Below are 12,327 nucleotides of genomic sequence, written 5' to 3'. Positions count from 1 at the left end.
ATTAAATAAATTATCTCCAAACAACTCAACTTTTTAAACTTTTATACGACTTTTCAACTAAAAAACGTTAAAAGGCATCCAGCAGTGTAACTAATACACTGTAATATATATATATATATATATATATATATATATATATATATATATATATATATATATATATATATATAATAATATATTTGAAGTTAGGAGTGTTATACAAGAAATAGTATTTTTTGTTTTCTTACTTCAATGTTTCATTCTTAATTCAATGTGGTTTCTTGCCATTCTTGTTAGGTCATTCATTATTTTAAAACTGTTTTTGATATAATAATCATATTTTGAAGTTAGGAGTGTTATACAAGAAAATAGTTTTTTTTTGTTTTCTTACTTCAAAATTTAATTCTTAATTCAATGTGTTTCTTGCCATTCTTTGTTATTATTTCATTATTTTAAAACTGTTTTTGTTGTAGTAATGTGCTAAACTGAATTTAACCTTATTTAACCAACAAGTCAACATTTTATAGAGAAGATATTAATACTAGAAGGATGACAGAAATTTTTTAATAATTATCATTATTTACAGATTTTTTAATACAAAACTATGGGACATAAGCTAAAAGATACATCAATAATGAACACAAACTCCTCATTTAGAATCTGTTTGAACCTCAGTCAATGTGAATACTTTAAAATATAGGCACATTACATTGCGTTAAACTGTAAAAGCAGATTTCATGTTGACATCTGTAGTCGAATAGAGTAAGAAAACTTACAGCAATGTCAAATGGATTATGTAATAGAATTAAGAGAAAAGCCTGCTAATTTGGGAGCAATAGGAGTAAACCATTTTGTGCCATTCTAACATTTAAAACTATTTAAAAAGATGAAAATATTGATTTTCCAGCCATTTTGGGTAACATGTGCCCCAAAGCAGAAAGGTGGAAAGTACTGGGAATAAGGTGAATTAAAATCAACTGACTGGTCAAATGTTATTCTGAGGAGGAACAGCCTTCACCATAATGCAATTTGAGATTAAATGAGGCCATGTGAATTCAAACATCACGAGTGTGACAAACAACCCCTGGATAAAACGCTCTGCAATGGTTTTCTTATGTTCCGCATTGCTCAAGTAGTTCGAAACACATTTTCACGCCTTCAGAGGAAAACTTTGACCTTTCAAGAAAGTAGGATAATTAAAAAAAGCAACCTTTTGTTCATTACATAACTTAACATGATATTACACAATTTTAAAAAGATAGTTCAACATTTTGCGCCCCCTCTAGTCCAGGAGTTGAAACCATGAGTTTACAAAAGGCTGTCAAGCTCCCAAAAAGGACAAAACTGTGGCATAACTAAGCTCAGATTGCACAGATCCAAACCTGGTACAGTCATAAAAGAACATGATGACGTCATGATGTATCAGGTTCATATTTACATTGATGCATTTACGCACAGATACATTGCATCTCATGGTATGTAATTTATTAGTTCATGCATTCCCTTAAAACACGAGTTGGGTAAGTAAATAATAGCAGAATGTTCATGTTTCAGTGAACTATTACTCCTTTAACAGCAAACAGAATTGTTCTATTCAGCGTTGTACTGGGTTGTAAAACAAAATTTGTTAAAAACTTTATTTATTTGCCATTTCTACTGCAGCAAACAAAAATACAACCCATTTGAAATGCCCAGTTGGGCAACAAATAACAAGATCATCTCAAGTTCTCTCAACCAACAGAGACACACCTCACCTTCAACCATTCACACAATTTTATTTTATGAAAAACATCATCAACATGAAGACATTATCAACTACTGGGCCTAAAGATCAAGATAACACAAAACAGGAAATAAACGCATCTAGGGCAGATTAAATGTTCCTGTTAGCTCATTTACTGGTGCACAGATGCTGCGGATCAGTCTAGGGTCATCCACTGGAGAGAGAAACACATGTCAGTGGTCTGAGCCCCCCAAACCCAAAGTTGTTGAACCCAAATCTCACAGGAAGCTTGTATCACTTACCATAGAGCAGGAAGTGACAGTTCTACAAGCTGTTCAATAACCTTTTGACTTTATCACATTCTAAATGCATGCATATAAAAAAGTTCTTACAAAATACATAAACAAGCAAACTACTATAAGCAGGATTATTAAGGTTAACTAAAACCATTAAAAAAAATGATACTTAAAATAAATCTTAACTGAAATTTTTTTTAATGTATTTTATTTCAGATACAGTAGTAGGGGTGGGCGATATGACCAAAATCTTTTATCACAATATGAGTAATTTTATTTCACGGTAACGATATATATAATGAATGTTATTTTTGCTTTAAATGAGGTCTTTATGATGTCAAATTTTTTGATACCATTGAAATTTCATTGTCATTCTTGTCACCAGTGTATCACAAAAAACCAATACTAGCCTAAAAAAAAAAAAAAAAACGACAATGACGATAAGTAAACAGTCAGCAATTAAAAAATATTAATAAATTAATGAATAAAGAATTACTACGTACATTGTGTAAAGTAATAAAATGTATAAAAACAATGCATATTCTTCACTGTGTAAATTAAAAATATATTTCTTCTTATTAAAATCTCAAAAGTGATTAAGTAAAAAACAGATTTTCTCTATTTTGTTGTTTGTTTAACATGAATGACAGGCAACAGGAATATTAGACTGCTGTCACTTTAAGAGCTGCTGGATCCAATATAGTAGCTGTGTGCTTTAACTTAAGACCTACACTATCACGTAAAACATTAAACACTTAAATAACCATTATAACACAAAAAATTGTCATTATTAAACATAAAATAATGCCTATTTAACCTGACAGCATCTCTCCGACAGCACGCACATATAGCGAAATGAGTTCTCTTTCGCTGCTGATTGTGCTTCAATGGCTTAAAATCACTAAACTGATAAGTTTTGATAAGTTTTCTTCACCACGTAGCACAGCAATGTCACATGAGCATATAACTGCGATAACCCCTCCCCCATCAGATAACAAAAAATAAATAAATAAAAAAACAACAGATTTGCGACCTGACCAGACCAGGATACTTGTTTGTGGAAAATTTCTAGATATAGTTTTGACATGTCATTGTTCATTTAAATTGAATAATTAGTTGTTGTTGAGAAATAACAACAAATTATCTTTGTTTTTGTTCCTTTATAAAAGAAATGGACGGTTACAGCAACTGGCAATTATTGAGCCAAGAAAGATCTCCAAACACATGACAAACATGAACGCTAATTCAATCAAAGGCCCTGAAACACTGCAGCTGCTGTGGAGATTCTCATACTAAGTTAACAGGATCAGTTAATTTGAGTCACAGTTCAGCTAACCAAAACCAGCTGATGTTTTCTTCAGATATTATATAGTTTAAAAGGCCCTGGAAACAGGATGAAATGATGCCTGTTAATAATCTACAGACATGCACATCCCTCAGAGTTTGTCTGTCTGTTCATGCGACCTTGTTTTGCAACCAATTTGTTTGTTCAGAGTGTCGCCAGTCACAGATTTAACTAATCATGTTTAATAGACATACTGTACATGGAACAGGGGAAATGGAATGGAAATTTCCCAGTTTGCAGGATGTTTGATTACATAATTGTGTGTTGTGGTTACTTGCTAATGGTAAGTGAATTACAAACATCTAATTTGGTCTAATTTAATGCAAACAAACTTACAATAGGGCAGAGAGCCAGAGGACATTTAAGAAAAAGGATGTACATTTATGTATGCATGTTTGTTTGTATGTATTTATTCATTCATTTTTTTTTTTATGGGACCAGTGCTGCAGCCTAAAGGATTAAGTTGCCACGTTTATTTTTCTAAAAAGCACTGATGCAAGAATTTTTCAGATGATAAGGTAATCAGCTGATGAATTAATAATAATAATAAAAATAAAAATAAATGGTGAAAATAGTATTTCCTAAAATATTTTATATAGTATACCCACATTTTGTAACATCTAAACTGGTTATATGGAAAAATATATATTTTAATATGACTACCTCAACCTGACTAAAAATAGATTACTCCTACAGAAACACATTTTAGTGTCAGATCAGTTAAAAATACATCATTAATGTACATTTCACTTTTACACTTGTGCCATAGTTTTCGGCATACAGTATAGAATTTGTAATTCATATTAAATCCGCATTACCTTATATACAACAACTGTCATTTTCAGTTTTGTTTCAAGCTAAATGAAAGTAAAAGCAAAATTATAATGGTAGTTTGTTCTAAAGCTGACCGGAAAATCTTTATATTTGAGTGTAAAAAAGTTTGGTTTCCTTGTCATCTCCACACACACTGGAAACAATAAAGCATTCACAAAACCTACAGAAGCAGCTGCACATGATGATTAGGATGGAAAGTTGTAAACACTCTGTGATCTGCCCAATTAACTTATCCTTTCCAATATGTCAAAGTCCCAGATTCACCGTGTGCCATTTTCTGCATATCAGATTAACTAACAATTAAGTAATTAAAACTATTCCAACATTTTAAAGAAAACATTCTCGCCGTCAGGGGCGTCGGACTGGGGGTAAAACCAGTACTGATTACCAGGGCCCCAAAGGAAGAGAGGGCCCTTGAAAAGTCTGGAATATATTTTATTTTACCTGGATATTTTCATGGGGGCCCATCAGGACTGCCTATGCATAGGGCCCGGGATCTTGTGCAACGCCCCTGCTCGCCGTTCATGATAGGTCATGAACTCTCCTGCCATCAAGGGGTTTTATTCTACTGCTTATATTTTTCCCTAAAGTGATTTAATATCCTAATTTAATGATAAATATGACATTCTGACTGTAGAATTCATTTGAGAAGCCTCAGTGTTAGCACAGCGTGTCATTGTTTACTGTGCTGAACATGCACTCTTTCTCACATTGCAGACACTGCAGGTAGAACTTCAGGTGGAAGGATGTAATTCAGTTAGATGCATAAACAAACTGAGCTTACAGTGAAAACACAATACAATGAGTTATATCTTAACCTAAGTAGTTTAATGTCATACAGTATACAAAATCAGTAACCTTATAAAACTGTAATAAAACAGGAAAATGTCCATGAATGTGAATTAGGCAAACTATTTTTGAAAATGCACCAACAGCATTAAGCTTGAAGACTCTATATCAGTGTACTGTATGCGTTTTAAAATTTTTACAATATTTTTTACTTTTTTATTTTGGGAGATTAAAGTTAGTGCAGCCATTCCTGTGGTTTGTTTCGGCATAAACTGGCATTCCTGCAGTGTTGTTAGGTTACGACATCCAGTAACTTTCAGATAAAAAAAAGTTCAATCTTTGTGGATCATGGCTGTAGAAAACAACAAGAAAACTTTTCAGGACAAATGAGAGGAACTTATTTATTTTTATTTATTTTTTTACAATTAATTTATATTTGTTTATTTTGAAAGAAGCTTGAAGCTTTAGACAGACTGAATACTTGAGGAATTAAATAGCTAAAAGTCAGAATTTTAATATGGTTCTGTTATTTCCTTGTATCACATAGTTAAACAATGAGCAGTTTTTGTCAAAAACAGAATGCATCCTTAGAAATTTACACTGATCAGAAAAGAAACTCAGTCAGATATTGAACAACATCTAAAACCGGTGTATGGACCTGAGTAAATATTCTGATCACTGTCATCTGACTGCACTAGAGGTAATTATATTTGAATTACAGTGTTTCTTGGCATGTTTTAATTATTGTCAGTAGTTGCTTCATGTGATTTCTTACTGTTGCATATAAACAGCTTTATATGCATGCTATCAGTTGCAAACAGCAAAAACAAAATTGATATTTAAATAATTACTGACATTAACAAGCAAAACGATTATTGTACATACTGTACATAATACTGTACATTATATGTTGTACAACAGTAAATCCATGTGAAAAGTAAAGAACTGTGCCGTATTACATCCTGTCTTGATTCTTGATTTAATATTTCCAAAGTGAAATTACCAAAGTGAAATTCTAAACAGATAAGATTGGATTCTAGGTTAAGATGTTTCTGTATCACAAGCCCTGATGGACAAATAATGTCACGTTAAAAAAAATGTTAAAAGGTACAAATGTCACTTTAGACGTAATTACTTGCAAAAATGTTCATCAACCACAAAGAAAAGTACCAATCAAACTGACAACATTTAAATTACATTTTCATAAAACTACTGCAGTAAATAAACAAAAAATATATAATTAACATATTGATCAGACCACAAGCATACAGTACTTTGGCAAATTGTGGATGCTGTGTAGGCAATGGTAAGCTAAGCTATAGACAGACAATTATACAAAGTACTGTATAATCAGCCTGTATGACGGTAGTATACATGACTGCTGTAGTTCAGTTGACATTTTTGCATTGGTTTTAGGCCTACAGCTATGATGCAAGCACAAACTGAGCAGAAAGCAAAAAATCCCTGAGACCCTGAGAGTAAGGAAGGAACCATGGTACAAAGAGGAAACCCAGGCTCTTCTGGTCAGCCTATATTTAAAAAAGCACAGGAAACAGAAAAAAACAGCAATGCTCAAACATGTGTTCACAAAAATATAGAGCAAACCGAGCAAAGAGCTACAACTTACAGATTTCACACTTCAGTGAGGTTTAGGCCACAAGCTTCTGAGAATCATTATTCAAGCTCTACTGCCATCATATGGTGTGTGCATGAACCAAATGACCAATTCCTTCTAATATTACAGAGATAAACATCTGATTATAAAATCATCTTGTGTAAAGTATTTTATCCTGCATATGCACGCACCATTGAATTGTGTTGCTTAGTAGCTATCATGTTGTGCAGAAAATTTGCTGCTTCACTTCTGCTTTGGTCTCACGTGATCACTAGCTGTGACTCATGTAGTTTTCTGTTGGTCCTAGAAGTAGCTTTACAGAAATCAATAGAGTTAGATTACTTTATGTCACGTTTATGAGCCTCAACACTTTTTATTTCTGCCAGACTTTTGTAATTACTGAATTTTAAAATGGCTAACAATTTACACTTTGGAAATGGCTTTGTATGTATTTTGACCAATATCTCTAAAATTCCTTGTCATCTAAACAGAATGGCTGGTGTATCTAAGTTATGATTTAACCAGGCCTTTAGATCCTCTCTAAAATGTCAATTGTTTAAAGCACAACAGATCAATAGGCCGATACCCACATTCCTCAGAGGACAACTGGTTTAGGTATCTTGTTACCAGAGAAACTGTCCAAATATTTAGAATTAAGGGGTATATTAATATATTAAGAACCAATGAATCGTTTGTCTCATAGGTTGTCAGTCATTGGTTAAAGACAGTAACAAAGCAGCATCATTTGCTGGAAGCTGTAGTTTTTGTTTGTTTGTTTGTTTGGTTTCTTTTTATTAGCATTGACAAGTTAGGCTCCAGCACTGACACAATTATAAACTGATTATTTTTTCAACTGCCTTGATAAAAATAGAAGTGATTGATTTTGCACTACAGATTCAGCCACTGGATTTGCAAAAGTGAAAGTCGAAAACTGCAACGTGTGAGTAGAAAATGTTAAATGATGGGAAGGGATTTTAAACATCCGTGTTATGATGATAATTGGAGGAATATATATATATATATATATATATATATATATATATATATATATATATATATATATATATATATATATATATATATATATATATATATATATATAATAAGTGAAAAAATAATAATAAATTACTATGATAAGCTTTTTCTAGATTCCAAAGGTTATCACAGTAAAACTGTACTATTACTATAGTAAATGTTTGCAAGGTAACTCTTTATTTTAAACGTAAGAAAACGTCAGTAAACTGTCGTGTTTTGTCTTATCGGAAACTTCCACCAGTCAAAGTCAGTCAGTCGATTGCCTGCAACGTTATTTCCTGCAGCGATGTGACAGGAGAGGTGATGCGCGCTAGGAAACGACAGAAGCTCGCGTTTATAGCGTTTGAATTCAACGAGGGGACATGAAATAAGGTAAAGTGACAGTTTATGTATAATTTTAACTCATTTGTATTCGATGCATACAAAAAGTTTGTGGCGAAGTTTTTATTTATTTATTTATTTTTTTTAGCGAAACGTCAAATCAAACGCTTACTCTACATTAGCCTAAACGAGGAAATCGAAATTACAGCATGATTGCGGAATCTCTTTAAGAATTCTTCTTCTGTTTTATTCAAATTAGACTGAATTATGGTTGGTTTTGTGATATCTAGACTGCATTATTTTTAAGGAAGTGAAAATGAAGATGCTTAGTTATTTTTTTTTTTCTCACCTAAATCGAGAAACTGAATCATTGTTCACAATATCAAACTGGTATACAGTCAGCTTTTATTTCTGTGGCTGAACTTGCACACATTATTACGCTTTTTATATGTACATTGTGCACCAATGTAATATATCAGTATTGACTTTACATCCGGGAAAAGACTTGATGGTCTTGTAGAAGACTGCTGCTCAGTTGCACTTGTGTTGCTGTTGCTCATGGTTTGTATGTTCACAATGAGACAATAATGCGTTTAATCCAGGACTTTAGATTTAAGCACTTAATCATGTTTTTGCTCTTATTGCCTCATGGTGTTCAACAGAGGACTACAGGGAAGTCCCCACCTTTTTCATTTTGGAGACCATATGGGGTTGGAAAAGTGCAGCATCATGCTTGCCATTGTGGTGACTAACTAAATGACAGATACTTCTGCTCTTAATAGTTCATTTAGGCTAGTTTCATGGCGAATGGTACTGAAAGCCATCAATGAGAGGTTTTCAGGCCTGCATTGCGAACAGTGTCTGATTGTATATTGATTGTATATGTCTGCTCTCAAGATCTCAAAGCTTGTCATGCGGGTCATCGAGTCGAACAAACTGAATTTCCCTCTGGTTTAATCTTTATTTCACAGGAAAGATGAGAGACAGGCTGGATGAACTGGGAGATGTTCCCACCAAAGACCACAGAGAGGAAGACCAAGCAGATAGCGGCGAGGATGTGGACAGTGGTGAATTTGAACAGCATGCGGTGGTGTTCGAGGGCGAAGACATCATGGAGGATGCTTTTAGAGAAGTCCAATCCATCCAGAAAGAAATCGCCCAACTCCGGGTGGAGGTGAAGAGTCTGGGCAAGCAAAACACGCGCTTTCTCACCTCCGTCAGACGCATGAGCAGCATCAAACGCGACTCGAACACGATTGCACGCAACATCAAAACTAAAGGGGAGAAACTGTATGCTCGGATACAGAAGATGGATGCACTTTGTAAAGATTTGGAGGAGAAACACGGAGCCCATTCAGCTTTGGCGCGCATGGTACGAGGCCAGTTCGTCTTTATAACGGGTTCTTTTCATGAGGCCATGAGTGAATACAACAGTGCCGAAATGGCGCAGAGGGAAAACTGCAAGACTCGCATCCAAAGGCAAGCAGAGATCATGGGTAAAGAAGTGACTGGAGATCAAATCGAAGAGATGATCGAGACGGGCAAGTGGAACGTGTTCTCTGATGACTTGCTTGCAGACGGGCGAACCGCTCGCTCAGCCCTCACTGAGATCGAGAATCGCCATAAAGAGCTTTTGGAGTTAGAAAGTCGCATCAAAGACATCCGTGATCTGTTTTTCCAGCTGGCCTTACTGGTGGAGGAACAAGGGCTCATGGTGAATAACATTGAGGCCAATGTACATGCCACCCAAGACTTTGTGGCCAAAGCCACAAGTAAGATAGAGCAAGCTGTCAAATATAAGAAGAAAAACCCTTGTCGACAGCTCTTCTGTTGCTGTTTTCCATGTTGCAATAAATGATCTGTGTTGCCGCCTTCCATTTCACATAAGCCATACCATATTAAAAGAACAACAGTCTTGCATGCTAGTGTTAACCATGTTATGTGATGTGCTCTGAAGAGACCAACCAATGCCCAGTGCCTGCGCTTGATGGTTGTTATTGTGAAAAACGTTCTGTCGTCTTGTAAACCACAGGAGCTGCAATGCAAGTGAGCTGGAGAGATACTGCAATCTCACTGCTAAACTTGCAGGACATTGACTTGATGTGTAAAAGATATTAAAAAGGAAACCGCAAGTAAAAATGTTTTACGCCTTTGTACAGTGCACAAGCAAATATTATACAGAAACATGTTTTACTGATGAATCTACTGCTTTATTTTAAGGTACATTTGTGTATGTATGGTTTGTTGCATTAATTTAATAAATATTTTTATCTTTTAATGCATTTACGTTTGATTGATCACCATATTGTGCTTGAGTGTTCCTCATAGGAGATTTGTGAAATACATAGTATTGCAACAGGGAAGGTTTCCCAAGTTTGAAAGTTACTTCTGCAATATGACTTGCAAAAGCCATTGTGTAAAAGTGTTTGGTGCTTTGAATACAAAACCCTGCAGTCTTATTCATTTGAACAAAAACTGAGGACTGTTTTTTCTTTATTTACATTGTTGCATTTTTATCAGAATCAATGTGAGAAATCGATCTCTTTTGAGAAACACATTTACCTGCAAAGGGTTCAAGTCAACAATAATGCTTTTAAAATCTCTCTCAGGTTTTCCAGGAGTGGGGTTTGAACCCACAACAACATTTGTCCAACACCTTAACCAATCACCAGCCATTTTGGCCTTTGCATGGCTTACCCCCATGGAGTTAATGCATTAACCAAGCATAATACTAGGCTGCTTAATCACTTTTTTTCTCTGTTGGCTGCATATCTACATTTTCTCCTCAAGTGAAACTTGTATATAGTAGTGCTATCAAACGATTAATCGCGAATAATCGCATCCAAAATAAAAGTTTTTGTTTACATAATATATGTATATGTACTGTATATATTTATTATAATACACATACAGTAAATATTTAGAAAATATTTACGTGTATATATATTTATATTCTTATATTTATATTATATATAAATATATTTAATATATAAACAAAAATTTTCTTAAATATATACATGACATATTATGTAAACTTTTATTAAAAATATAAAAACACTACACACAAATATTATGTAAACAAAAACCTTTATTTTGGATGTGATTAATTGCTTGACAGCACTAGTATATAATGAATAGAGTTTAAATGTTAGGAAGTCCTACCAGGAGTGGGATTCGAACCCATGCGGACATTTGTCCACTGGATCTTAAGTCCAATGCCTTAAGAACTCAGTCAGACTCAAATTAAGAGATTAGATTTCACTGTTTCTTTGTTTTTAATAACCACTTCTACCCAAAAATTAAACTGCCTTTCTTCAAACTAGGTAGTTATGATGTGTGTCTTTCAGATTAGTTTGTAGTGGTGTATTTGGGGTCATAAGATTTACAGTCTTGTCTTGAGGCTTTTTGGTATTTCTGAAAAATAATTTAGAGCACAATTAGGAAGTTTAAACAGTGCAATAATAGTATAATTATATGCATTTGCATTTGGTTGAATTTTATAGCAAGAAGCGTAAACTGGGACTAGACTGTTTAAGAAGCTGTCGATGTATTAACTAAGTGTGTCCCACCAGAGTTGTGGCTTTTGGGGCAGTTGTGGCCTAATGGTTAGAGAGTCGGATTTGTAACTTGAAGGTTGTGGGTTTGAGTCTCAGATCCGGCAGGAATTGTTGGTGGGGCGAGTGAATAACCAGCGTTCTCTTTTCTCTTGTGTGTTCAAGTTAGAAACTGTGCAGTAAATTGGTTGTTCAGTTCAATACATTTAAAATTTTCTCTGTTTAGACTGTAATGTGGCTATCAGTCTAAAGTCTGTTATAAGAAAAGACTTTAGTAACATGGCAACACATTTCCACTGTTGTGACTTTAGTCTTTTCTTCTTTGGATTTTGCATGTGATGTGATGAGGCCTACAGATATTGTAATTCACTTTGTATCTACAGTTGGCTCTGCATCTATGTATGAGAGGCCAATAACACTAATGCACTGGCATTTATGAATGCCTTCGTACTGTATTTCTATATAATAAGCAAGTTGCAAATGCACTGAATGAAAAAAAGGTAAAATTGAGATATTATTTACACTCTTTTAGAGCCCTCTACTGACAGTCACATTTTCCCATCAGGTTGATTAACAACAGTGGAAATGTGTTGCCATGTTACACCACTAGATGTCGGCATTGTATTTTTTTTTTGTCTCAATAGAGAGTCACGTGTTTTACACGAGCTTGATCAAGTAACTGGACTACATATTGTAAGCAACTGATTAAATTATAATTGGTGTAAGATATGGCAATAACTTAACTGTTGGTATGTAAACAAACATGCTCTAGTTGCTTTTCATAATAAAACACGTTTGGAGTGTTCTCTCTGCTGAACTTTGTAAAAATTTAGCAA

At 34.2% G+C, this 12,327-nt stretch overlaps 1 protein-coding gene across 2 annotated transcripts; it reads left to right on the top strand.

Moving 5' to 3' along the window:
* Positions 1-7,837: 7,837 nt before the first annotated feature.
* On the top strand, positions 7,838-10,215 carry LOC109100045 (syntaxin-11-like). 2 transcript variants are annotated; one of them, XM_042773551.1, is made up of 2 exons: positions 7,838-7,988; positions 8,909-10,215. In XM_042773551.1, exon 2 carries the CDS (start codon positions 8,914-8,916, stop codon positions 9,793-9,795), a length of 882 nt encoding a protein of 293 aa, XP_042629485.1. In that variant the 5' UTR covers positions 7,838-7,988; positions 8,909-8,913; the 3' UTR covers positions 9,796-10,215. The 2 variants fall into 2 exon arrangements, with proteins under 2 accessions (XP_042629485.1, XP_042629486.1); XM_042773552.1 differs by lacking the exon at positions 7,838-7,988 and adding an exon at positions 8,419-8,498.
* Positions 10,216-12,327: the final 2,112 nt, after the last annotated feature.

The sequence above is a fragment of the Cyprinus carpio genome, chromosome A17 (assembly GCF_018340385.1).
Source record: "Cyprinus carpio isolate SPL01 chromosome A17, ASM1834038v1, whole genome shotgun sequence".
Lineage (NCBI taxonomy): Eukaryota > Metazoa > Chordata > Actinopteri > Cypriniformes > Cyprinidae > Cyprinus > Cyprinus carpio.
The sequence above is the reverse complement of the archived record's forward strand: the minus strand, read 5'-3'. Positions and strand labels throughout refer to the sequence as shown.

Bases quoted from the DNA above. Each gene is read 5' to 3' on its own strand.
- LOC109100045 (XM_042773551.1), top strand. From the start codon at position 8,914: ATGAGAGACAGGCTGGATGAACTGGGAGATGTTCCCACCAAAGACCAC.